Genomic DNA, 27700 nt, shown 5'->3' on the forward strand with positions numbered 1-27700 from the left:
TGTAGCCGTTTGCGCGCATGCTCAATCTCAGGGGGAGTGATAGGAGCATGAATGGAGCAAAATGGCGGATCATGTGCAGGTAACTGGAGGTTTATGTTTTGGAATTGCAAAAATATAGCATCATAATGAGGGTACTTTGCTAAATGAGATATTCGATAGCTAGAGTGACGACATACAAAAATGCTTCCTTCTGCTTGCAGGTAACAGACAAAATGCCGAAGGTTTCGATGGCTAACTGAGGATGCGACCAGTTAGCTGGCTAGCATTCTGCTGAATTGATGTTGCTAGCTTTAGCTCCCAGCCAATACGAGCGACTAGCTAACACGCTGACTTGTGGCCTGTCATCTGTTTCATTGGTTCATACTGGTTAAAAGTGCAAAAGCGAAACGTATCAGAAAATGTTTCTTGCAACAATGCATACTGTCCCGTTTCACAGTGATAGTATAATACGATGTTTGCATGTGGAACGTGAAGCTAGTCAAGCTGTGAAGGAGGTTCCGTGTTCAGCACAATTCCACAAGTAAACAAGACATCCTATACGATTGGCCTGCTGAATAATGTAAATTAAGCCCAACACGATCCAATTTCGATGCGTATGATTCCCTGCCATTCATCACATCAGTTAACGGACGCTACCCAGATGCTTAACTGGCTAGCTAGCTACATTCTTTATTCCAATTGTTTTTGGATGCAACTTGTTTAAATGCAGTGGATATCTAGCTAGCTGGATACTGCATCGACTATAAGGAGTGTCTAGAGCTGTGGTTCTGATATCAACAGCAGTTAATCACTTTTGTGGTTACTGATTTAAAGCAGCAGGCAGATGGGCTTAATATTGGGCATGTCTGCCTGCGTATATTTGCCTCGTGTATGTTGTATATTTTACAGTTAATAATTGTAGCGGACTCGTCAGTATAATATTGTCTGACCGCCTATCCACATGATATTAAAGTCGGTGGATGCGCGCAGCGCCTGTTCTGAACTGATGCTTGTGAACTGGAGTCTTCTGCTATTTGTAATTTAAGAAATGTTTTTTTATGGAACTAGGCTACTACACTTAGCCTATTTTGAATGTGTGTATTTAAACATACGTGTGTGTGTGTGTGTGTATGTGTATATGTATATGTTTTGTGGGAACGGGGATGATATCCCATAGATGCATGTTCTCAAACTCGGTCCTGGGCTGGCTACCCCACTGTATGCTGGTTTTATTTCAAATGCAATTACAAACCGCGTAATTTTAGCAAGCTGTTTAGGAGGATTATGTGCCGTTTTAAGTATTGTCAGAAATAGTATGCATGCCATAAATAATACGAATCACATATTAACATTGCTATATTGAAAGCGATCACACAAGGAGAGGTAAAATGTTTTAACTGATCAAATTAAAGACTTGGGTGAATCATTTGGCTTCTAATTGGTGAGGACATTTCGGCGCTGAAATCAACTATTTGGTACATGAACAATTCAACCGCAAATGCAAATCTGTATTGTATTGTGTTCGTTTTCGGAAAGAAATATTAAAGAACCTGTGTGTTCAGCAACCTAATTTGGGGCCTGTTGATTCACCTCAATCTTTAACTTGGTCACTTGAAACATTGTTATCTCTTTTTATATAATTGTTTGCAATATGGCAGAATGTTAACACGGGGTTATTAGCCATTTCTGACATTAAGGGCACCTAATTAAGAAATTATGCATTTGCTTGAAATGCATCAAGCAAAAACAAGCATGTATTTTGTGTGTGTTTACAAACGTGTTGGTTAACTCTGGATGAGATTTTTTGGTTCAGTTCCTAGAAATTGTCAGCATGGTAACAACAAGATAAGGGGAACTGCTAGATAAGACTGTCAAAAGGTAGGCTAAGCCCTCATTGGCAAGGATTACAACTATTTAGAACTGGCAGTGACCGAAAATGGCTTTAAAATTTTGCATTAAAATTAGTCTGCTTGTGAGTTCAACTCTCTTATAAGAAGGAAGAGTTCTCAACATTTCTACATCCTTAAGGTGAATTTTGTGGCCTCTTTCAAGGAGCCACCTGTGTCATTTTTTGATCTTGCCATTTTATCACTCAAAGCTTCCTAGTCAAACTTTTGTCCCATTCCCTCTGACTGATTTCACTAAAACGCCTTTTGAAAGCAGAGAGATTATTGGTCAAAAATCTAAATCAGATGTATTTTCAGCAGTAAGATTTGTCTGTCTTTCATTAGAAGTGTGCTATTGGTTTGGTGAGGGAGAGAGCACAAGTTAAGTCCCCTTACCAAAGGCCCCTCTACTGAAATGACTCTGCAAAATGTTGTAGAGTTGATCTATGTTCATTTCCTCTCCTGCTGCTGTGCCCAATGCATTTTCATGTAAAGTTTCCCTTTTATTGGCTGAATGTGCTTTAATTCTGTTTCTGCTGTGTGCATGTGTGTTTAGCTACATCCTGGTTCACATCCTGGTTCCACATTTTTTGCTAGTGCTAATTTTATTTTTGGTAGACAGTCTGTGGATAGTCAAGTCTCTTACATTAGAACAGAAGCCATATCAATAGCTGCCCTATGCTTCTTATGAAGTATTTTATTTTAAAGCTCCATATGGTACTGTGATTGGCTGGCTAGTTTCAAAGCTGTCTGTCTAGCAATATGCTTGCAAGTTCATTATTTGTATTGTGTTATTTTATACCATTTATATCTGGAACCACCTGCTCGAAGTGCACAAAAGACAATACTGGGAATTGTATTTGAAATGAACCTCATAGTAGGCCTACATTTTTCAGAAGGATTTAAACAATTTTGTTGAACTGGATGGATACTGAAATATAATCTGATCTTGATATTTAAATGCTGAGATTTGATCGGGTCTTCATTGGAAAGAGGTAAATTGGAATGGTTAGAACATTTTCTGAATATGCATAATTCAATCTGGAGATGTGTTGAAATATTCATGAATGCATATTTGTGAATTTGAATCTTCAGACTGTTAAGGCCAGAGATTTGCTCCCAGCCTGGATGTTTTATTCAGTGTGTGGCCTCGTATAATAAAGAACTGAATGGGAATTTAAAGCTAGCAGTAGCAACCTCCTCTCTCACAGTGCTTCCGAATGCAAAATCCAGCCACATAAGCATAAACATTGCATTTGAGTTTGCAAATGCATAGTTTGGCTTGTAATCCTGAAAATGATTGCCGATATTGTAAAGGGATGACTACTTGTACCGAGGAACTGGGTCCCAGTAGTTTGAATCATCCCTGCCATCACTCTAGCAGAGTCAAAGTTAGCCCACAGTCCGCTTATCTGCTATGCTCAGTTCTTTCTTTGCATGGTAGGCTTAGTTTTCTGGGAGTACACAAAGTACTCCTCCCGTTTCCACGAAGGGCCTCCTCCCTTGGCCTCCCATTAGTTATTATCACTGTTAATCTGCAGTTTACATCTTGGGTGCATGTACACACATACACATACACATACACAAACATGCTGTTCTTAAGATATTGAAGTATAAATAGGCAGTGTGATCTACACACTTGTTCTGGGGTTCTGCAATTCAGCAGGATTCCCTCCTCCCAGAACTGGGGAGGTGAGCCATTTGGGTATAATCAATGCGGTGATTAACTCAATAGCGTGGATAGGTGCCTGGCAGGAATGAAAACCTGCTGACGCTGCAGCCCTCCTGTACTCAGATTTGGTTGCCCCACACTGTACGTAGCTGTCCAGTAGGTTTGCCTCACATTCTTTTAGGGGCGCACAGTTTGTGGGAATGATGGGGGGGGGGGGGATGATATGGGGCGACATGGCTCAGGCAGTAAGAGCAGTTGTCTGGCAGTCGGAGGGTTGCCGGTTCTATCCCCCGCCCGGGCTGTGTTGGAAGTGTCCCTGAGCAAGACACCTAAACCCCAAATGCTCCTGACGAGCTGGTCGGCGCCTTGCATGGCAGCCAATTGCTGTCGGTGTGTGCGTGTGTGTACGATTGGGTGAATGAGAAGCATCAATTTTACAGCGCTTTGGATAAAGGCGCTATATAAATGCCAACCACTTACCATTTACCATTTGATGTATACTGGGGCCTGGGGCCTGTATCAGGAAGCAGGATTACTGGGTTGGTTGGATAACTGCGCTGAGTAAAAACTGGAACACCTCTTTGGGATTTGGGAGGGTTCCGGGTTTTACTCATAGTAGTTATCCAGCTAACTCAATGATCTTGCTTCATGACAAATAATGAGCCTGCATTGTGTGGATTACTTTTTAATTTCAGACTGGTTTACATTTGATGAACTAAGGCTCTGTGCTGGACATCAAATGTACGACACAGTGGTTGCAAAATGCTGTTTTACACAACCTGTCCCTTGATTAGCCTTGAATATTTGCAACTATTTTTAGCCTAATGACGCTGGCTATCATTTTGACTTGTGCTAGGCCCATTCACAAAAGCCATTTTACCTCTGTGAATCTTGCAGACCTCTCTGGTTTCACCACCTGTGCTTCTGTGCCCTGCGGTGAGTGACACCTATCACTGCGCTCATCACTCACAGCAGTGACGTCATCAGGGAAGTGCTGCTGCAGCACCGCGTTATTCCTGTTTGTGTTCCAGAGCCTAGCCCAGCTAGAGATCCTGTGCAAGCAGCTGTACGAGACCACAGACACCAACACCCGGCTGCAGGCTGAGAAGGCCTTGGTGGAGTTTACCAACAGTCCCGACTGCCTGAGCAAATGTCAGCTACTGCTCGAGAGGGGGAGCGTAAGTGGAGCTCATTAAATTTGGATACACGTGACAGTTGGTGACCCTCCCAGTTGGTGATAGACCTGGCTTTCAATGTGGTGCAACAGGACTTAGAATAAAAGATGAGTAATGTTCTTAGTGTCTTGATGAATGTGTTCTGAAGAGCGGAGTAAAATTATCCATTTGATGAGGAGCTCAGTTGTACATGGTTTCAAACTGTTTATTTACCTCATACATTTAGACTAGGGTCCATTGCATCAGTGTCATCAGTTGTGACTTAACTTTGATCTGGCTTTTTTCCCCCCTTCTTCTTTCAGTCCTCTTATTCCCAATTGCTGGCCGCAACATGTCTTTCCAAATTGGTGTCGCGAACAACCAATCCCTTACCCTTGGAACAGCGCATCGACATCCGTAAGCTGGTCACTGCTAAAATCTGACTTTTTAAGCAGTGAAGTTTTAAAGTCTCACTTGTGCTAGTGGGCTAAGCTTGTGTCCTTGCTTGGCTTCAAGTCAGCCTTTGTGTAGCTGCTGGCTAAAACATATCCAGGGTCTCCTTCTGTCCTCGTTCTCAGTGCTGAGTACAGTGTCCAGGGAAATGACACTATGGCTTGATTTTTCAGTGAGTCTAGACATATACCCTGAATGAGCTTTGGTGCTAGCTCTTGAGCATTATGCTGACTCTCTGGTCTCTCTGCTCCTTTTCTGTTCATTATGTAGTCTCTATCAGGGGAATATGTGTCCTTGCCTTCTACAATCAACACAGTCTGTTAGATTGTTCACTTAATTAACCAATGCTAAAAGTATTCAGGGCTTAGTAATCTAAGGGGTAAGATGCATTTGACCTTGCTGAGACCTTGTATATATTACAAATGACTTACTTTGCTCTGTGTTCATGGACAGTACAGTAAAAGTTTACATACTGTCACATGATACAGTATGTCATGCAGACCAATCAAAGATGTTGCTGAGAGGGATTTTACTTGGTGGTGTTAATGAGTATTACGTGAATGATTCATTAGACCGGAGGTGTGGGTCATCAGGTGATTCGCCTTTTCTTTTATCTCTGGCTCCTCTTAGGGAATTATGTCCTGAACTACCTTGCAACCAGGCCAAAACTGGCAGCCTTTGTGACGCAGGCTCTTATCCAGCTGTACGCCAGAATCACCAAGCTGGGCTGGTTTGACTGTCAAAAGGAAGACTACGTCTTCAGGAACGTCATCGCAGACGTGACCCGGTTCCTGCAGGTATCCGCCTCTGCTTCTTGTCCTTCTTGTCTCTTTTTGATGCGATATTGGGTGGATTCAGACAGAGTTGGGGAATTAATTTAGGGAAACGACCTGGTTCAATACACCTCAAACCTATAAGCAAAATCTCTTGTCAATTGAACAATATATAGAGTCTTCGCTGCTGCTGTCTACAGTGTTTAATCAGTGAGTTTCTCATATTAATTTCTTATAGATAGTGCAGCTTCCACGTTGGAACCCAGTGTGTATATTTGTTCCATGTTTGTGAATCTTGTTTCTTTTGAAAGTGTGTTGTCCACTGACCCCTTGCATTTGAATTGAATTCACTACAGGACAGCGTTGAGCATTGCATCATTGGAGTGACAATTCTCTCTCAGCTCACCAATGAGATTAATCAAGTAAGTTCCTCTCTGCTCTCCTGAAGTAAGTGTCCATCATCACCATTTCTTCTCTTGTTTGAAATGGATTCTGTCCTAATGATAGCACCATCTATGCTCCTGGGCAACAACTAAGAAGCTTTGTTTGTAAGTAATTCATTAAAGAAGTAAGGTGTGTAGCTGGACTTGTCTTTTTTTGTCTTTTTTTCCTGCTCGCTCCATATCATAATGTAATAACACTATCAGCAACACACACTTGCTGTACCAAATGCGGCAAAGCATCTTTCCAGACAACAAAATACCCTCAAATTAAAGCACATTGTACAGTTTAACCTCGGATTCATTGTTTCATTTGAAGTCCAATGCTGGAGTACAGAGCTAAAACATATGTGGCCTCACCATATAAATATTACCAGTGCCACTTTCTGCCATGATAAGTAGCTACATCGGCTGCAGAGTGTGCAACCTAGTTATGTGTAATGTGTAACTCATTTGCATATCAATGGAAGGCCAGCTCCACTCTGTAAAGCAGGCTCAGATCAGAGACAGGGCTGTCGGAAATGTAGAAATAAATATTCATCAGTAGGTACTGGCTTAATGTTCTTCCTACCTGTGTCATGGTCATCTACAACGTTAAAGATGGGATTATAGCCTTGGTTTATAGCTAGAATTGGCGAATAGGAGAGGTACAATTTTACATGTTTGGTTAGCTGCTGTCTTGAAGTTTGAAGGACGTAAATGTTGTGCGTGTTAAGTTGTGTGTGTGTAACCTAATTGTCGTTGCACCCTGTTGGGTTTGGATTGGTCTATAGCCAGCATGCAAACAACAAGTCTTTTAATAGGTTATCTGGAAATGCTTTGTGGTATTTAATGAAGCGTGTTTACTGCTTGCAATGAAGATGCTAATGTTCTGACAGAGGGCATACAAAGCCATGCATGTAAGTAAAGTTTTATCCCTAATCCCTTGACCTAACTGCATAGCAGTTGTCTTACCAAAGATTTTCCATGATAGGAAGATACCGAACTGGCGCCTTTCCCCATTGTTTTTTTTGTCCACACAACAGGAAGTGAGCAGGCATGTGCAGTAGTGATTTTAGCGACAAGTAGTAGTCATTAGTCATTTAAATTACTCGATAACTGTCACTTATAGACATCAATTTTAGTTAGCTATAATTACGAACTGGTTAAAATAACAGGTTACCTAATTTATCTTCGCTAACTAACATTATTGCTTAACGTTAGCTTAGCTGCTAACATTACATCGTGTTTTGCTCAGAGTGGCTCGCATCTGACTGGCGCTAGTCTGATTAAAAGTTGGATTGTCAAAACCATTTCAGGTTATATGCAATTGTACTGGGTCCTGACCACCTAGGCATACATAATGTGGGTTTCTAGATTTCATAATTTGTCTTTCTAGAAATTACCTGTTTAGTGAACTGTTTTGGGAAAAACCCCATCGGCCTCCTGTTGTGCCTGTTGTCTGTTAATAAAGAAATTATTAAAATCATCAAAATTGTGAATTACCTACATTCAGATCATTAAGAGGTAGCGATCATTTGTTGCGATTAATCATGTTTGGAAATACTGGAGTGTTGTGTGTCAAAGAAGAGGGTGCATGTTAAACATGTTACAGGATTTTATTAATGTTTCAGTTGGCATCAATTACATTAACAATTTCAGTCAGGCTGGATAACACAGATTGTTGTGTAGTAAAAATAATTTACATTTATTGAGTTGACAACACAACAACAGTGTGGTGTAATGTACTATAAAGCATTTTCAGACATTTTCCAGATTGCATCACTTCTCAGCGTTTTTTCAGCACAAATTCTGTGTAAGAGATTATAACACGACCCGTAATCTACAGCAAGTGCGAAGGTAGTACATGTTTTACCTCAACACTACATACTTGTTGAAATCTCACCTTGTATATTTACTGGTTATTGTGGTAATTTTAATGAATTCAACAAACTGCTTGTATTTGCATTTTTAACCTTTTTTTAACCATCCTGTTTTAGCTTGAATGCTTTATTTGTCACTGACCCATTGATTAATTCTTATTTGTATGGTTATTGTAAGAACATCTGTTACATTTAAAATATAAAATGGTAAAGATAAAATAGATGATGCTTCATTTTTTTAATATAATATTGGCGTCTGGAGTCAGCTTGTTATCTTGATTCTTGTGAAATCTGGTCTGATTGTACTCGCATATGGAATGATGTTTGGGTCTTCTAAATGGAGCATTATGACTCAATTGGCACAAAGAGCATGAACTATAATGTCATTATGTTTCTTATTAATCACAGAGCATTGAAAGTATTGTCAAATCAGTTTTCTTTATATAGCCTGGATGTTTTCAAATGCTATTGAGCTCTGTTCTAGGCTCTTCAGAAATGTACTGTATTCAATTTCTGGCTTGTGTTGTCAGTGCTGCTTTAAATCAACCAATATTTGACGATGACTTGGTCTCCTAGCAACACAGTTTATTTCTAGATCCATCTCAATTATGTTAGGTCATGGTGCAAACATACTACTTCAATGCGTTACTTTCAAACAGATTAAAAATAACTAGTACTGTATTTACAGCATGTGATTGACATAAATGCTACAGTTGCTTTGTTGCTTTTGTTTTTTGTTTTTTTGTTTGTGAATACTTACTTTGAAATACAGCAAACAAATAGAAATGTATGCGTTTGGGCAAGCATAAACGTGTGTTTCAGCAGCAAGCATAAATATATGTTTATCAGGTGCACACACAGACAGTGCTTCAGGAAGATGTGAGCTTGTAGTGTGTGAGGCTTATAACCAGATGCTGTCTGGCTTTCACTGTGTAATTAAGCAATCGTCAAGAGTAATACAGAATAGTGTTACATAGAAAATTAAAGGTTGTTCAAACCAGCGGGAATTGTGTCAAAATCCTGCAAGCCTGCTGTCACACTAAAGCTTTTGTTAGTTTGTATTGGTTTGTTAATAACTGAGCTCATGACATTACCTGGCTTTAATAATTTACCTATTTGTTTATGCGGTAGCTTGCCTGTGATATGTGTCTATGTTACTGTAGAAAGGATAGTAGGACACAAAGGTTCTGATATAATGAATAAATATAGTCTCTCATTGTTTTGTCTGAGCTGTGTAGGCTAGGGTTGTTCAGAGACACTTACTGCCTCTGCCTGTTAAACCAATAAAATGATCTGTATCTTCATTCAGTAAGGTGGAACCCAACAAACTGTCGAAGGAAGTTGGTATCCGTTTGTCTTTTTAAAATTTTTATAAATGTATCTGTCAATGTCAAGAAATGCAGTAAGTCGCAAGAAGTATCTTTCATCGTGTTCCCCAAATAACTTTCATTTTTCCTTTCTTTATCATGTTCTGATAATATTTTCTGAATATTATTGGTCTTCAGGAAGAAAAGCAATTATTTGGTGTACAATGCATTGTGTGTGCATTTCCACATTGTGAGTTTGGCTTCAGACATGGCCGTAGTGGAGATGTTTTATGACCTCTGCAGTCTGGTATTTGTGCCCCACGTGGCCTATCAGTCCGTACTCTTGTAAAAAGACTTGACGTCACTGATGTGTTTTGAGAGCGTGAAATTATGTTTCCCTAGGCCGACACAACGCATCCGTTGACGAAGCACAGGAAGATCGCGTCTTCGTTCCGAGACACCTCGCTCTTCGAAATCTTCACACTCTCCTGCAATTTGCTGAAACAGGTGCGGGCCGCAGGGTGTGGGTCTGTCCCACTGTCTCTACTCCTCATATTTTGGGATGCGTGTACCCTTTTGAACATGACCTAGGGCCTTTGATTTTCAGGCAAGTTGCACTTTACCTTTGCACCAATCCCTGTGACCCAGCAGTTAGCACAGTCACCAGCTCTTTGAATCATGAAGTGCATAAATACAGCATATTTTGAATTGGCACCATTTCATGGGTTTGAATTATTCCGAGTTTCTTTATTGCAGCATTTTTTTCAAACCTATTAAAAGCCTGTATAATTCTTTTCTGAAACCTCCAAGCCATAGCATCCTGAAAGTGTGTCCAAGGCAGATTTAAAAGCAGCTATTTTTTATAGATAAGTCTAGCATGTTATGGATAGGCAGTTAAAAAGTGGCCCATCCAATATATGTATATTTCTGCATCATGAGCTCTTTAATTACTGTCTAACATGCACAGATGTTTCTGTCATAAAAATTACATTTGCTAACTTTTTAGCCAAGTTGCAACTAACAAGTTACTATCTGTCATTGGTGTGTGGTGACTAAATGGTGCTTGATTGGGGGTTTACAAACCTGAGAGGCTCAGCATATATTTTATATTCAGCAATGTACTGGATTAACAAAGACATAGCACGTGCGTGCGTGCGTGCGTGCGTGCGAGAGACTGACCCCACCCTGTGTGCAAGTCTGTCCCCCTCGTATGTGTGTGGTGAGGGACTGACCCCACCGTGTGTGTGTGTGTGTGTGTGTGTGTGTGTGTGTGTGTGTGTGTGTGTGTGTGTGTGTGTGTGTGTGTGTGTGAGTGTGAGGGACTGGCCTCACCCTGTGTGTGTGACTGACCCTGCCCTGTATGTGTGTGAGACTGACCTCGCCGTATGTGTGTGTAACTGACCCTGCCCTGCATGTGTGTGTGACTGACGCTGCCCCGTGTGTGTGTGTGTGTGCGCGTGCGTGCGTGCGTGCGTGCGTGTGTGAGAGAGAGACTAACCCTGCCCTCTGCGTGTGACTGACGCTGCCCCGTGTGTGTGTGCGCGTGTGTGTGTGTGCGCGTGTGTGTGTGCGCGTGCGTGCGTGCGCGTGCGTGCATGCGTGTGTGAGAGAGAGACTAACCCTGCCCTCTGCGTGTGACTGACCTCGCCCTGGTGCACACGTGTGTCCTCAGGCATCCGGGAAGAACCTGAACCTGAACGACGAGAGTCAGCACGGCCTGCTCATGCAGCTGCTCAAGCTGGCCCACAACTGCCTCAACTTCGACTTCATCGGCACCTCCACCGACGAGTCCTCAGACGACCTGTGCACGGTGCAGATACCCACCAGCTGGAGATCGGGTGAGACTGAGGAGGGCCTGGGAGAGGGCTTTTCTCCGGCCCCCTGTGCTTTTATGTGAGGCTTCTAGTTTGACAGCAGGTCCCTCAGCTATAGCTGTCTAACCACTCAACCAATATACGTCTGGAAGGAGACCTGGGGGGGGTATATCACGAACATTACTGAGTCAGCTGGATAAGTTCACGGAGTAAAACGCAGAACTCTTCCTAAACTGGAACTTGGAATGAAGTAAAAAAACAGCTGTTCCTGATTTTATTCTAAACTTATCCTGCTTACTTGGTTATCCTGCTTCATGCTGTACCTCCCTGCCGTGGGTGTATATTTTGTCTCTGGACTGAGTACCTCTCTAAATGTACTGCTGTCTCTTGAGGGACCCACTACTCATTGGCTGCTCTAGCTATGGCCTATCAGTAATGCTCTGTAGCTCCTAATCATCACCAAGTCATTGCACAGTTAACTTTCATTGATTAATTACGTCTCTTGTAGCAGGTGCTAAGGTGTAGCTGTTTATATCAATGTTCCTGTCTCTGCCAGTGCTATAGTGTCCCCGGGAGGTTCACTGTGGCTTGTTTCACTGTGCTGACTGATGGCCCTCTCTCTGTGTCTTACAGCGTTCTTGGATTCCTCAACCCTGCAGCTGTTTTTTGATTTGTATCATTCCATCCCCCCGTCGCTCTCGCCCCTGGTGAGTGAAGCCAGCCTGTGGTCCGTGCCGTGGTACACCCCCACCCGGTGGAGGGGCTGTTTGTCTTTTTCCCCTGACAGGCCCGCGAGGGGGGCATCATCCAGAATGAACATCATCCAGAATGAACCGCTTAAGTGTATTCTGGAAATACCCATCAAATATGTTTTCCCAACACATTCAGTCAGTATTAAAGTAGGAAAACAAACAAAAGTATCGTCTATGCTAGCTAAGAGGAATGGAAGATCATTTGTCAAAATCTGTTTACTGTTTAATTTACATTTTAGGTAGATTTTTGAGTATCCAATCATATTTGTCGGCGACTTCACTGCAACATCAGCATTCACATAAAAGGTCTACCCGACTTAATTTGACAGACTGCAGTTACTCACATCAGCCAGAGGGGGCTGTGCAGGGGCTGCCTGTCATAGTCACAGTTGGGATATTTCCTGACAGCCCAGTTTTTATTGTAAGATTGAGAATGTGGGGTTTGTGAGCTCATAGAAAAAATCTGTTGAGTGTTTTTTTTGGTTGTTTTCAAGAGCAGAGATTCACAAGCCAGTCAATCCATTCAAATGCTGTTGTGGCAATATGCAAGAGTTTTTTTATTTATTTATATACTTTGCATTACTAGAATAATTGACTTGTCTTTCTGCTTCTCTACCCAGGTCTTATCTTGCTTAGTACAAATAGCATCTGTTCGAAGATCCCTCTTCAACAATGCCGAAAGAGCAAAGTTCCTGTCCCATCTTGTGGATGGGGTCAAAAGGATATTGGAAAACCCACAGGTATTTTGAGATCTGAGATAGGTGTGACCATTCATTTAGTGAGTGCATGTTCAAAGTTGTCTGAATGCATGGGAATCTGTGGCTGCAGGCCTAAATCTGCATCTACCTTTATGAATGGAAACTGATGGTTCATGATTGACGTTTTTCACAATATTAAAAAGGTTTCTTAGGACCCATGTAGAGGTAATAATTTATTCTGAATTGTTCTCCAGAGCTTGTCAGACCCAAACAACTACCATGAATTCTGTCGACTGTTGGCACGACTGAAAAGTAACTACCAGCTTGGGGAGCTGGTCAAAGTGGAGAATTACCCTGAGGTCATTCGATTGATCGCCAACTTCACTGTCACAAGCTTGCAGGTGAGTTAGTGAGTTGGTAAAACTTAGTTGCAGTTTGGCAGATTCCCCGAGCTGGTGGCTGGTGTTTACCACTGTAGCACACGGCTAATAGAAGGAGAGACATTGGTCACCAGTGCTGTTGCAAGAGGATTCATTCAGAAAACCTGTTCCATGTTTTACAATATTTCACTGTAAACCTGGTTCTTTTTGTTACATTTCAGTTAAATTAGATATCAGGAGGCAAAATTAGACAGAAAACGTAGCTTGTCATGTGTTAGGTTGGTTAGAATGGTGAGACAAGGATGCAATTGAATATGGTCTTATTGTTGGCTTTGTGTCTGTATGATGGCAGCTGGCATAATTTGAAAACAAGATCATAACAAAATGAGTGATGTGGTTTAGAGCTGGAGTCTGCCCTGATCCCCAGTACTCAGGACTGCACTAGCTCCCTTATGAAGACTGAGGGTACAGTTAAGCTGCTCTAGTCACTATAGTTTTCCTGCTGTTGAAACTCCATTGGGTATTCTGGATCCAATTTTGTTTTACTTTCTAAGTGGGCCAATCGACTTGGCAGTTGTTTTATTAGAGCGTTAAGATATTTTTAAAAAATAGTTTTGTTACTCATCAACATGAAATACAACAGCATGTATTATTATTTGAAGTTATGTGTTTTGCGGGGCTAAATTTTGAGGCTGTGAAGAAGCTATGTTATCGGACTGGCTCTTTTGAATTGTAGAGCCAGCTTTTCTCTTTATTGTGTGAGAGCCCCCATCTTCATGATCATTTTACACCTGTAATGGGAAAACATAATGTCTTCCAGCTTGAGACTGGGTGTGGAACCATCCAACCAGACAGGCTTGTGCATGAAACTGAGCAACAGTTAAACTTTTATTTTGCCCTTGTGTTGTGCCCCCAGCACTGGGAGTTTGCCCCCAACAGTGTGCACTACTTGCTGAGTTTGTGGCAGCGGCTGGCAGCGTCAGTGCCCTATGTCAAGGCCACAGAGCCACACCTGCTGGAGACCTACACACCTGAGGTCACCAAGGCCTACATCACCTCCCGCCTAGAGTCTGTGCACATCATTCTCAGGTAGGGAGCTTCTCACATTGTAGCATCTCTCCATCTCTGATCTGCACACAACCCTACCCTAGGTGAACTGTTTTTAGGCAGCATTTTTTGGACTGCATCTTATTTAATTGCATTAACAGGAACTGAGAGCGCTGAGAGCATTACGTTTATATGGGTTTAATGGCTTTGTTTGAGATTTTGAGGGGTTCGTGTCTTGTTTGACAGAGACGGGCTGGAGGATCCTCTGGACGACACGGGATTGGTCCAACAGCAGCTGGACCAGCTGTCCACCATCGGGCGGTGTGAGTATGAGAAGACCTGCGCTCTTCTGGTGCAGCTGTTCGACCAATCGGCCCAGTCCTACCAGGAGCTGCTGCAGTCCACCAACTCCAGCGCCATGGACATCGCTGTGCAGGAGGGTAAGAGAGCCAGTGAGACTGTGAGAGAGAGAGAGAGAGAGCGAGAGAGAGAGAGATAGACCATTTACCTGGTTGTGGCGCCATCCACACATATGCGCATGCACGCACACATGCAGGCATACAGACACACCAGTACTCGCCTCCAACCTCTATATTTACAAAGGAAAGACAAAGAAATGCCAAATAAATGTTTTTGAATATAGTTAACAACAATCATAACCTTGGAGGCTTAATACACTATATAGGGTTAATAGAACAGTGAAAACAAGAAAAATGGTTAATATGTTGTCCCAATTCGCCAGATTGATGCCTGATGTTAGTACTACATAACACAAATGGTTCCACGGGAAAAATAATTAATTACTCATCATCTACCCTTGAAACATTTAATAAATTTCAGTCTTGGGAGCATAGATTAGTTTCTTGGAAAAAGTGAAAAGATCAATTAATGAAAATGGCCCAGCTTCTCTATAGGGAAGCAACACAAAAGATAAGAGAAACAGAAAGCCTGCAACTCAAACAGCGGGCACACACTTTTAACTGAAGGGGTTTCCTTCACAGTGCGAAAAATGGTCTTAAATAAAAGCATATTTACAACTCTGACCAACTGATCTAATATATTAGACAACTAAACATAGATGTATGTAAATAAACCGACAAAGTAATCACAAACCATCGCGACTTGTTCTCACAAAAACGAGACGCAGCAAGATCTATTTCAAATGAGGAAGTTAATAATTTCATTATGCTACATCTTATGACTGTCCTATTGTAAGTTTGTATCAACATGCAATAGCCTACAGGCGATTGAGTGCAAGAAATAACTCCCTGGCTAGCTTGCCATCTAGTCCAAGAAATACACACAGCGATGCATCTAAAAAAAAAGAAGTGAACGCCATCGCTAGTTAACATTTTCAAAACCCAACTTACGCAGTTTAGAGGGGAGCAGCGTTAAAACACAGCTGCTGGTTTTGCACACACTTGCATTTCATCAGGTTTTTCTAAAGGATAATGCCCCTGTTTTGTTTCTTGTTCGAAAAACATTGTAATAAAATGAAAAATGCTCACGAAAAGAAACGTTCTATGTTGTATTGGCTAAGCTACATGTAAATACAACGACGCCAAGGATTTATTTTGAAACTAGCTAGCCAGCGATCTGATATAATTCGGGAACGGATATGTTAATTTATAAGTTAACTGGTTAAATCCTGGGAGCGCACAGTAGCCGGCATCTTGCTTTTATACGCCAGTTAGTCGGTTAAGTTGCTGTAGCTACAAACATTATACACTACAAGCTAATGATGAAGACAAACAAAGTCCAGCCATTTCGGATGGCCAAACTAAATAAATATTTAAACATGAAATAAATTATTTACCGGACCAACAAGCCAATGTTAGACGTTACAGATAGACTGTGAGTGAGAAACTGAGAGACACCAGCGTCTCGGCCACTGTAGAGAATGCGTAGTACTGCATTTCATTCTGTAGATGTACTGTAGGGCAGCTGTCCCCCAATCTGGTTAATCTTTCATAACTTGCATTATTTCTGTGACTCAGTCTGACATTTCACTTTAATAATACATTTTATGCCTAAATAAATGCCTTTCTAAACCCAAGACTGCTGTCATTGAAATATTCATGGCTAAGGACTAAAACAAAGCGAGTACCATTTCAATGGTAAGAACAATTGGATGAGAACATTACATGATTCAGAGGCGTGTCGGAAGTGATACTCAAAAACATGTATGAAAAATAAATACAATGACTCATTCTGACTGCGTCATCATTTTTATGTGGCTGCAGGGCGTTTGACCTGGCTGGTGTACATTATCGGGGCAGTGATTGGTGGGCGCGTGTCTTTCGCCAGCACGGATGAACAAGACGCTATGGACGGAGAGCTAGTGTGTCGGCAAGTAATCCGCCCAACTTTTTTAACTTCTTATACTAGGCCAAGCCTGTGAGTAAAATTAATATTTTGTGTACGTTCAGTTTCATTAATAGTTAATGATGCTTAATTATATGATTATAATACTCCCTCCAAAGGTGAGATACATTGACAAGTAAATGTATTTTGCATAGAATGGTGACCCTTTTCTGTGGAATGGTCACATGACATTGAGTGTCATGTTTGCGGTCTCCTCCCCAGGGTGTTACAGTTGATGAATTTGACTGACTCCCGTCTGGCACAGGCCGGCAACGAGAAGCTGGAGCTGGCCATGCTCAGCTTCTTCGAGCAGTTCCGCAAAATTTACATCGGAGATCAGGTGCAAAAATCCTCAAAGGTAATTGGTTGCTTTCGCAGAGTTTGCAGACAATCATTACACAGTGGTGCGAAATAAAAGCTTATATGGTAAGTTTAGAGACGTGCACTGAATCCTGAAAACACAGATGACTTCACAGCTCGTCAAAAACAGTTTATTTTGATATTAACTGTTTAAAGGACAATTCTGAATGCAGATGATTTTGAAGGAGCACAGAAATGCTGTAATATGTTACCAGTTAAAATAAAATGAAGTTTTATTTGTGCTGTACAGCGACTCCAAAATGTGCACATATTTAAGTTGTTATCATTGGTTTAGTCATGTCTCCACTTCTCCTTCTATTAAATTACATTTAGTCTTTGTGCTCTCTAAGCTTTTTGCTTCAATGTTTTGTCCTTGGCTTCGTAAATTATGGGATATAGTGAGCAGTGATTTAGTTGTGGTATGAAGGGCGAACTTTTGACAGTCCACCATATATAACTTGTCTTATTTATATTGTATATTGTATATCTGAACCCCTCATATTTCATCCTGTTCAACGCCCTTAAGCACATCTTAAGGGTCAAGATCCCATGAGTCAAGATTGTCTCAACAAATGGTTTTATAACTCAGATGACACTCAAACCAAGCATCCACAACACTGCACTTTGACAGTTATATGGAGGCTGTATGGAAAGTGAGCAGTTGACATCAGTGTTGATGACTGTTGCTCTAGTTGGAGGTTATGTGGGTGTGTTTGTATTGGGCTGCACTGACCAGCAGTGACACTGATAATACTGTTGTTGCGTTGAATAATTCCCATTGGAAGCTCCTCCGATAAGCTAGTGGGCATATGTCAGATAGATTTACTGGAGGTAATATCTTCCACTAAATAGACTGTGTGATAAAACCTTGGCGCATTAGCTGGCAGAATTTATTCATGCCAAAAGGTATTGAATGTGTTTCTGGCAGGATATGAACAGCATCTAATGCTCGATCAAGGCAACACCTAGATGGTTCAATGGAAATGGAAGCCTTTTTTTCCTTGATACACTATAATGGTATAAAATATTTTATTTCAAATCAACTGAAAAGATTGTACAGTATGTGGCAGCGGTGTAGCCTGGTTGTTAAGGAGTTGTGCTTGGTACTCTGACAGTTAATCTGTAGTAGTAGGTAGATTTGCTAGGCATAGCACTTCACTTGTTCCCTTGAGTAAGTTACTTAAACTGACTTTCTTCTGTGTATATCCCTTTGAATAAATGGATTGTATGTAAGCTGTGTTGGTTGCCTGCTAAGTGTAATGTAATTGTAATGGACAAGGAGTTAAAAAGAAACGTACAGTTAAGACGTTTCAAATTAGCATTATCCCAATAAAGGCCAAGCCCCAAACTTTTAACATAATTGACTTTAATCATAACTCCAACCATCTTGTCTGTATTAATATTGTGCTGCTTTACTTTATCATCTGCATTATGTTAGAATGGATCTGGACTGAGCAGATGGCTGTAAATGAGAGATCTGACTAAAAACAAGCTTTATCATGTTTATATTTAGCTACCTCTTGGCAGTCTGTGGTCCCGGTTGACCTGGATCATGGCTGAAATTGCTCAAGAATATCTAAAGTATGGCACGTTAGCTCAGAGGCATTTCCTTAAAATCTGTGTTCGACAATCTGTTTTGGATTTTCTCCTTGCTGTAGGTTGGTTTTGATTCAAATTTTTGCTTGTGAAACCTGAAATTGAACACGCATCCTTTTTCCCATTTTAAAGGAAAATTCAACCCATTTGCTCACATACACATGTTATTACTTATGTTTACTGTCGTAATATATAGCTTGATTTGTAAGCTATGAAATGTTTTCGATTTTGAAATTTTTTCATGCTAAGCAATGCTGATTTGGCACTGTGGTTTTGTTGAGATATCTTTGTCATAGATGCAATGAGATGCAATGACCTCATACTACAAATATAAATTCTGTACAATATTTAGGTACCTTTTGGTGAAAATCATAAGTGACCCTTTATGAATGACCTTTAATGACTCTCATAAGCATTTTTTAATGGGTCTCATTTTTAGGTGTATGTAAAGATGCACGATGTTGTGTAAATCAGTATAGAGTTTCTAATTTAGACCTTTTTCCACTGTTCCTCAGCTTTATCGCCGTCTCTCTGAGGTCTTGGGCTTGAATGATGAAACCATGGTGCTAAGCGTCTTCATCGGGAAAATGTGCGTATAGCAAAACTTCATGTCCCGTGATGCATTGTGTTTCTGTGAATACACAATACACTGAGCTGGAAACTGCTGGGGTTTGATCAGTGTTTATAAAGTTGGTATGTGTATGTATCGGTCTTTAGCATCATTTCCCATTTGGTCCTTTATGTAAACAGATGTGGTTACATAATTTCTGTGAATTTTATTGATGGATATTTTGCTGTTTGTTGTAAAATTGAATTATGTAGAATCACTAATCTGAAGTACTGGGGAAGATGTGAACCCATTACCTCCAAGACCCTCCAGCTTCTCAACGACCTCTCCATTGGATATCCTTTATCGTCTGCTTAGCTGTCTCCCATCGTGTTTACATTCTGTCTCCAGCTTTCTCATTTCATTCAAACGTGAAGTCTGCACTCCACTGTAAGGGTTTGGAAAGGTTACTCTCAGTATGTGCACGTGATACTGAAAAAAGCTGTGTCAGCTTTGCCAGTCATGATTTGTAGCATCTTATTTTTAACTTGTAAATATAAATTGTATTGCCCCTTTCATTTCATCTCTTCTTTTTTTAGTTTTTACATTAAGCTATAGCTTTCCTTGTATGTGGTGTGTCAGTACTGTGCTTCTCCTTAACTCCCAGTGTACCTACAGCAGCGTGAGAAAGCTGGTGAAACTCAGCGCTGTCCAGTTCATGCTGAACAACCACACCGTAAGTAGCAGACTGCGGTCTTCACACATCCTCTGTGCCTAGGGTATTTCCATTTCAATTGGGTCATCTCACTGGTTTTTTTTTTTTTGTGTGTGTGTTTGTCTGGACAGAGTGAGCACTTTTCCTTCCTGGGCCTTAACAATCAGTCAAACCTCAGTGACATGAGGTGTCGGACCACTTTTTACACTGCACTGGGGCGTCTGCTGATGGTGGACTTAGGTGAGAATCAGCGAATGTGCATCTCCTGTCCTGCTGCTCCCAATGGCCCCTCTGAGGTCATCTGCTAACTGCTGTGCTTACTTACTTAGTGGATTACTCATTCTGTTAACGCTCCTATTTCTAGATTTTTCTTTTATGGGGTGATAGATGTGAGTTTTATTGTTCCCTGGTGGCACATTGGAAGGGCTTGCCAACTGTCATGCGACTCACCTGTCTGTCTCTCTGGGATGTGGTCTACAGGTGAAGATGAGGACCAGTTTGAGCAGTTCATGTTGCCCTTGACTGCTGCTTTCGAAACTGTAGCACAGATGTTCAGCACCAACACTTTCAATGAGCAAGAAGCCAAAGTGAGTGTCAAGTGGTGATGGATGGTCGCACTAAATGGCTAAATTTCTCCACTTTATGAATCTTTTGTGAGCTTTGACTTCTTCCTTATTGTTCTGCATGTCAAATAATTACGGTTTACTTTTCAGAGAACATTGGTAGGCCTTGTGAGAGATTTACGAGGGATTGCCTTTGCCTTCAATGCTAAGACCAGCTTCATGATGCTGTTTGACTGGATGTATCCTTTCAGTGTCTAGAGGCGTTTACACTTCAAACAGAGTCTGATTTGTCTTCTTCAACTGTTTTTTTTTTTTTTTTTTTTTTTTTCAAACACCAACTGTCTAATGAAAATTTCAGAAGGTTGACCCCAAAGGTGTGGTGGGTCTGTTTGTTTTGATCATTTTCCTCAGCCCCTGCCCCCTCAGTTACCCCTCCTACATGCCCATCCTGCAGAGGGCCATTGAACTGTGGTACCATGTCCCAGCATGCACCACACCAGTGCTCAAACTCATGGCAGAGCTTGTTCACAACAGGTGTGATTGTCCTTGTTCATATGATGGAGATATAAAAATGTCACTTTAAGTACTTCAAAATGCAGTGTTAAAGCATTTTCATAGTTCGGTTGGCATGAGCCCAGAGGTTGTAATAGTGAATTTACTCATAATTCTTTAATGGAAATGTAGACTCCCTGATTACAGCCTTTTAATCTGTTCCATTTTCTGTGTGCAGGTCACAGAGATTACAGTTTGATGTTTCATCACCCAATGGAATCCTGCTTTTCAGAGAAACCAGCAAGATGATAACTACATATGGTAAATATGACAGCTCCGGTTGAATTTTCTCAAGGACCTGCGTTAGAAAATTCCTGTCGGAAGCCTTTATGAAAGGCTTAAGACCAGTTAGGTTGTATTGTATTCAGGGAACTTTCTGACTGACTGACTAATCTTCTTGAAACATGAATGTTTGGTACCAACGGGAGGTGCCAAATTGGCACGTAATCAGTGTAGTTATCACGGACACATCTTGGGAAAGACTGGTTTTCTGCTGCCCTCTCTTCATCCAGAACCTAGCAACACTAATTCATTAATTCCCTCAAAATTAAAGCCCCTGAGGAACTGAATTCCTACATTTTCTGTAGTAATACTGAGTAGTAGTACTGAGTAGTACTGAGATGAAAATGCTTCAGTGAAGGAAGTAAAGGTAGCCTGTAAATTGGAGTTATATTTTCTTTATTTGTTTCTGCTTATATTTAAGCACTCAGTGAAGTACAATGGTCTCTTAGACCTTGGTTAACATCAATTGGTGAAATTAATCCAATAATATGTGGCAGTAATATCAAATAGAGTAAGTTAAATTGGTAAACCGTAGATTAGGATCTTAGATTTAAACAAATTAAATTACATGCAATTTCAGGTCAAAAGCCTTAAAACAAGGCCTTCTGAATGAATCTTTTTTAAAATATTTTTTCCACCTGGTGATCACAGGCAATCGTATCCTGACGATAGGGGAGGTGCCGAAGGATCAGGTCTATGCCCTTAAGCTGAAAGGCATCTCCACCTGCTTCTCCATGCTGAAGGCAGTCCTGAGCGGAAACTACGTCAACTTCGGCGTCTTCCGCCTGTACGGGGACGATGCGCTAGATAACGCTCTGCAGACCTTTATCAAGCTCCTCCTCTCCATCCCACAGAGCGACCTGCTGGTGAGCACCCCCTGCAGTCCACGGGCCCTCAACAGGCTCTTACCCCCTACAGCCAGGGCCCTCACACGCTCTTACCCCCAACAGCCAGAGCCCTCACACGCTCTTACCCCCAACAGCCAGGACCCTCAAACACGCTCTTACCCCCTACAGCCAGGACCCTCTAACACGCTCTTACCCCCTACAGCCAGGACCCTCTAACACGCTCTTACCCCCTACAGCCAGGGCCCTCACACACACTCTTACCTTCTACAGCCAGGGCCCTCACACACACTCTTACCTTCTACAGCCAGGGCCCTCACACACTCTTACCTTCTACAGCCAGGGCCCTCACACACTCTTACCCCCTACAGCCAGGACCCTCAAACACGCTCTTACCCCCTACAGCCAGGACCCTCAAACATGCTCTTACCCCCTACAGCCAGGGCCCTCACACACGCTCTTACCCCCTACAGCCAGGGCCCACAAACATGCTCTTACCCCCTACTGTCAGGGCCCTCAAACACACTCTTACCCCCTACAGCCAGGGCCCACAAACACACTCTTACCCCCTACAGCCAGGGTCCTCAAACACACTCTTACCCCCTACTGTCAGGGCCCTCAAACACGCTCTTACCCCCTACAGCCAGGACCCTCAAACACGCTCTTACCCCCTACAGCCAGGGCCCACAAACACACTCGTACCCCCTACAGCCAGGACCCTCAAACACGCTCTTACCCCCTACAGCCAGGGCCCACAAACACGGTCTTACCCCCTATTGTCAGGGCCCGCAAACACGCGCTTACCCCCTACAGCCAGGGCCCTCAAACACGCTCTTACCCCCTACAGCCAGGGCCCTCAAACACGCTCTTACCCCCTATAGCCAGGGCCCTCAAACAAGCTTTTACCCCTACAGCCATGGCCCTCAAACAAGCTCTTACCCCCTACAGCCAGGGCCCTCAAACAAGCTCTTACCTTCTACTGCCAAAATTCATCAGTGCTACACCAAAGTCAATTGCACCTCTTTTTGTTTACTAGACCGCAAGCTGAACATCAGGTAACAGACATTCAGTTATTTTGTCGGTCTAGTGGGTTGTGTATCTATTCAGTGTGTAGACAGCACCTTCCTCTGACTGCTAGCGCTTACTGTGCTCCATCACTCCTCTGGGAATCCTCTCCAGAGCATTCTGGACTCGGCATGCTGACTCCAATAAGCCTTGTTTCACCAGCTTATCTCAGACAGGCTGTTGTACAGAAACCTGTGTCTGAGCGCTACCTGTCCACAGTGCGACTGATGCAGAACCACTCTGCCTTGAACTGTGAGTCAACTTGTAAAGTGTCTTTCACACAGAGCTGTCTGTTTAACACGCGGAAGGGGCCATAACTTTCAAATATACGTATGCAATCCATCCATGTGTCTATGATGGTGCCTTATAAGAGTAAGAATCTGTGTAGGTACAGTGTTGTTAAAAATTTGCCCCCATCCATTTATGACATTTCATAATAGTAGAGGAAACCAGGAAGGCGGCAAATACTTTTTTCGGTCCGTAATTTCTTATCCCATTGTTGAAGTCCATTATTCTCTCCTACAGGACTACCCGAAGTTAAGTCAGTCCTACTATTCTCTGCTGGAGGTCCTGACTCAAGACCATATGAACTTCATCGCCAGTCTGGAACCTCACGTCATCATGTATATTCTCTCCTCCATCTCTGAAGGACTTACTGCACTTGGTAAATGTCGGCGTTAACCAGTTACACACGTGGCTGTCCGCTCCATTCCATGCCGATAGTCTCTTCTCGCCAATAGAGATGCGACCTGTATATTCTGTGCATTTATAGTCCGTGGCATTAGTGGTTGAATAAATGACCGTGCTCTGACTGTAAAATGGATGAGTTTGGTGTTTGTGTGGCCTTACACCTCCATTTCAGTGATTTCACATATTCCCACATAAAATTAATAAGGCCAGTTATTACTGAAGTCCCAAGACTTTGCACATTATTGTTTAGCAACTGCAGATGAACAGGAATTGGTCTTACATAAAGGTGTTTGATGACCACTCTTCCACGCGGAGAAGAATAAGTTATTTTAAAGTAATTTAGCTATTATATGGTGCCTGTATTTCTCCAGTGTCCAGTGAGTAGATGATTTAATTACTCATTATATTCTCGCTCCCACAGTGTTGTTTTAGTGGTGCGGGGCTTTCCCAGGTGTTGTCATTTTCTTGGAGGAGCCTATGAGAGGCTGAAATCCCAACGGCTAACTTGTAAAGTGCCCCTCATCACATTGCCCATGTGAACTAATCCCATCCCATCTCCTTTCTCTTCCAGACACAATGGTATGTACAGGATGTTGCTCCAGCTTAGACCACATAGTAACCTATCTATTTAAGCAGCTGTCGCGTAGCACCAAGAAGAGGGCCGTGCCCATGCCGCAGGAGAGCGACCGCTTCCTGCACATAATGCAGCAACACCCAGAGATGATTCAGCAGGTGAGTGAGCTGAAGGGGCCCGTATTAACTCACATAATCATTATATTAGTGCTCAAAACACGTTCAGAAACCATAGAAGAATGAGGATAAAATAAACCAAAGTAACTCATGAAGGTAAAATTAGAACATCAAAGCATAGACTGTCTTGAAAAGTATGGGAATATTGAAATACAACATAAAATATGCCTGCATTTGTCGTATTATAATCCTGAGAAATGTGGTACCTTTTTCTTGCAGATGCTATCAACCGTACTTAATATCATCATTTTTGAAGACTGCCGAAACCAGTGGTCTATGTCCCGGCCGTTGCTAGGTTTGATCTTGCTAAATGAGAAGGTACGTTTTGGACTTGTTGTCTTGCGTCTCTGTCAAAATGTCACCATAAGAGCTAATTACTTTCAGCGTTGTGGAGTGCTCACATTTCGTTAGACCTGTTGGGGCTTCAGGATGCCATGGGAAAGTTTAGAGTCAGCTCCATCCCCTCCTGTGTTCATAATGACTACTAATATGTACAAACTGCATTTTAAATATTTAGAGTGGCATTTGTAGGAGTGCATTTGAGCACTATTGGCCTACCTGCATGTGTAGCAGTTGTAATTGCATTGGGGTGTCTTACCTCTGTTTCATTGCTACAGAAGTCAGAAACATGTATATGATGTATATCCGTTGTCTACTGACCAGTGTGTGGTTTCTGCCTTCGGCCATCTTGTCTTCCTCAGTATTTTGCTGAGCTGAGGAACAGTATAGTGAACAGCCAGCCGCCAGAGAAGCAGCAGGCCATGCACCTTTGCTTTGAAAACCTAATGGAAGGCATTGAACGGAACTTACTCACAAAAAACCGAGACAGGTATGCACATTCCCGTTGTATGTACATATGTATTATATGTGTGTCCGTGTAATTAAATTATATCTGAACTTTTTATTGATATGCAATGTTTAGTCGTAACAAATTGGCCTACTGCAAATTTGAACTTTCCCATAGCTTCAGTTCTTCTTAGCATGAGAGTTACCTTTTAATTTTTAATAATCAATTCACGTCCATTTAAACTCGAGCAACGGTCCAGATTGCTCCTCCAGCCTTACAACTCCAAACACATTGGCTTCCTTTCCGACAGGTTTACACAGAACCTCTCAGTATTTAGAAGGGAAGTGAACGACTCCATGAAGAATTCCACGTACGGGGTAAACAGCAACGACATGATGAGCTGACGTTCCTCCAGCTGGAGCCCCCCTCTGCACCCCTGTCCCCCCCGGCCCGGATGCCTGGGGGGCCCCCTCCACAGCGCCCCGGCCCCCACCGCCACTCCTCCGTACCTGACCTCTCCACGCCTGGTCCCCCATCTCCACCCCCTCTTTTTTGTGCTTTTTATATGTATATTTTAAAGTCAGTTTCCGGGTCACAGATAGCCATGGTGACTATACACTGACAGCTGAGGCTCACAGAGAGGACAACGGACAGTTGGGGAGAAGCACGGACATTGAAAAAGCAACGAGAAAAGCGTCCTCTCCAAACTCTCGCCCAGGGGGTCCTAGCGACGGGGAAGGGGAGCTGCTAAATTATAATACTCTGCTTCTGTCTGCCTTGTATAAAAAATAATCAAGTGTACATTTTTTTCGTAACATTTTGAACAATGTTTATAATAATTCAATTTGAAAAAAAGATAAAAAATAGTGTGATTGAAGTTTTTACAGTCCAGTAGTGCAACAGTGTTGAGTGCAGGATTTGGGTGTGTGTGAAGGGTACATGGAAAATATCCAGGTGATAAATGATGTTGTTTGGGAGTGCGTGACAGATTGGGGTTTGGCGTGAGGGGAGAGAAAGGGTTTCGAGAGAATTTCGAATGATCAGACCTGTTGTAGATTCTTTTTTTTCGCCCCCCACCTCTGACCTTTCAAGCGACCCTGAGCGTTTGTAAATACAGACCCCTGCTGCCTTGCAGATGTTTGTGAGGAGTATCTGTGCGTCAGTGGGCGTCCTGTCCCCTCCAGTGAACCCAGGGGTTCTGTGCGAGCGACCTTTAACCCCGCCTTGGGAAACGGGCTCTTCTTCCTCCCAGGGTCCCTCGGCAGGGCTCCGTGGGGTCCTCGCTGGCCTTGCCTTCAGCTCTGCCCTCAGGCCTAGCGACTGGACTCTGCATTACAGCAGAACAATCTTGGGGCTTGTCCAGTTACCGCTAACACTTTTGTGGGCCAAAAGTGGCCTTGGTCAAATCAGACAGGCTTCCCGGGAAGTCACCTTATGGCTGTGCTGTTAATCCGCCCTGGAGGAGTGTTGTGTGGAATATGTTGTGTACCGTGTGAAAGCTGGCGCACGCCCATGTGAAGACTGGGTGTGGCTCATGTCGAGACAGTAGTGGTCCTCTCTTCATCTCGCTGCCCGTTTTCAAGCAAAATCACCTTTTACGTTACAGATTCCTCCAAAAGAACCCACTTACTTTGAATAACTGAAAAAAGAAAACCTAGACGACAGTAGCTCAAATACTATCTTTAGAAATACAGAGTGGATATATGAGTATATTAGCAACTTCTGCTATTCTGAACAAATGTTGCTGCTAATTGTGAAGAAGTAGATCATCTCTAACCATGTTCGGCACTCATGGATATTAAACTGAGTTCATTTCTTCTTCTTTTTTTTTTTGTTAGGATTTTTTTTTGGTTCCCTGATGTGAATGTGTCCTTTTGGAGACTGTTGGGTCCATTGAGTGATAAAGTAGCTGGTTGAACTGTTTGGATGTCTGCTACATGTAGTGTAAGCATTGTGACTGCAAAATAAACATCATTGGTTTGTACTGAGAAATATTTCACTCTTAAGTTCCTTCACTCTTAGACTGGGGGGTGGCGGTAAGGTAGATTTACAGTCTTAATAAATGTTTCCCATTATTTCATATTTTAATGTTTTAATGCAGGCAAAGCTCTGACCCCTTGTGAGCTCTGACAAACCTTTGTTGTTCAAAACAGGCAGCAGTACGATCTGGTGACTGGTAAATTATGACCACAGAAATATTGTCATCAGCCCAAAACAGAAATGGAGAGCATTTTCAACCAATTTGTGTACAGTAAACACCTCAACGAAAATCTCCCTGGGGAAATTAAGGGGAAAATATAAACAATTGATTATATTATCAATTATCTGTAGCAGAACTCTGGTGCCAAAAAGGAGAGGTATATTTTA

At 42.3% G+C, this 27700-nt stretch overlaps 1 protein-coding gene across 1 annotated transcript; it reads left to right on the forward strand.

Annotated features, from left to right (window-relative positions):
- On the forward strand, positions 1-27325 carry LOC133140775 (exportin-7). The gene is made up of 28 exons (XM_061260974.1): positions 1-79; positions 4569-4715; positions 5015-5108; positions 5775-5941; positions 6274-6339; positions 9929-10033; positions 11199-11364; positions 11974-12047; positions 12713-12832; positions 13045-13191; positions 14087-14259; positions 14464-14657; positions 16461-16566; positions 16804-16939; positions 19053-19126; positions 19360-19440; positions 19757-19820; positions 19931-20039; positions 20280-20386; positions 20513-20601; positions 20789-20896; positions 21093-21175; positions 21848-22062; positions 23632-23770; positions 24368-24528; positions 24766-24864; positions 25248-25375; positions 25644-27325. Exons 1-28 carry the CDS (start codon positions 62-64, stop codon positions 25735-25737), a joined length of 3264 nt encoding a protein of 1087 aa, XP_061116958.1. The 5' UTR covers positions 1-61; the 3' UTR covers positions 25738-27325.
- Positions 27326-27700: the final 375 nt, after the last annotated feature.

The sequence above is a fragment of the Conger conger genome, chromosome 11 (genome assembly GCF_963514075.1).
Source record: "Conger conger chromosome 11, fConCon1.1, whole genome shotgun sequence".
Taxonomy (NCBI): Eukaryota; Metazoa; Chordata; class Actinopteri; order Anguilliformes; family Congridae; genus Conger; species Conger conger.

Coding starts and splice junctions, on each gene's coding strand:
- LOC133140775 (XM_061260974.1), top strand. Junction 13,192..14,086: donor TCACTGTCACAAGCTTGCAG/GTGAGTTAGTGA, acceptor TTGTGCCCCCAG/CACTGGGAGTTTGCCCCCAA. Junction 20,602..20,788: donor ATGATGCTGTTTGACTGGAT/GTATCCTTTCAG, acceptor CTGCCCCCTCAG/TTACCCCTCCTACATGCCCA.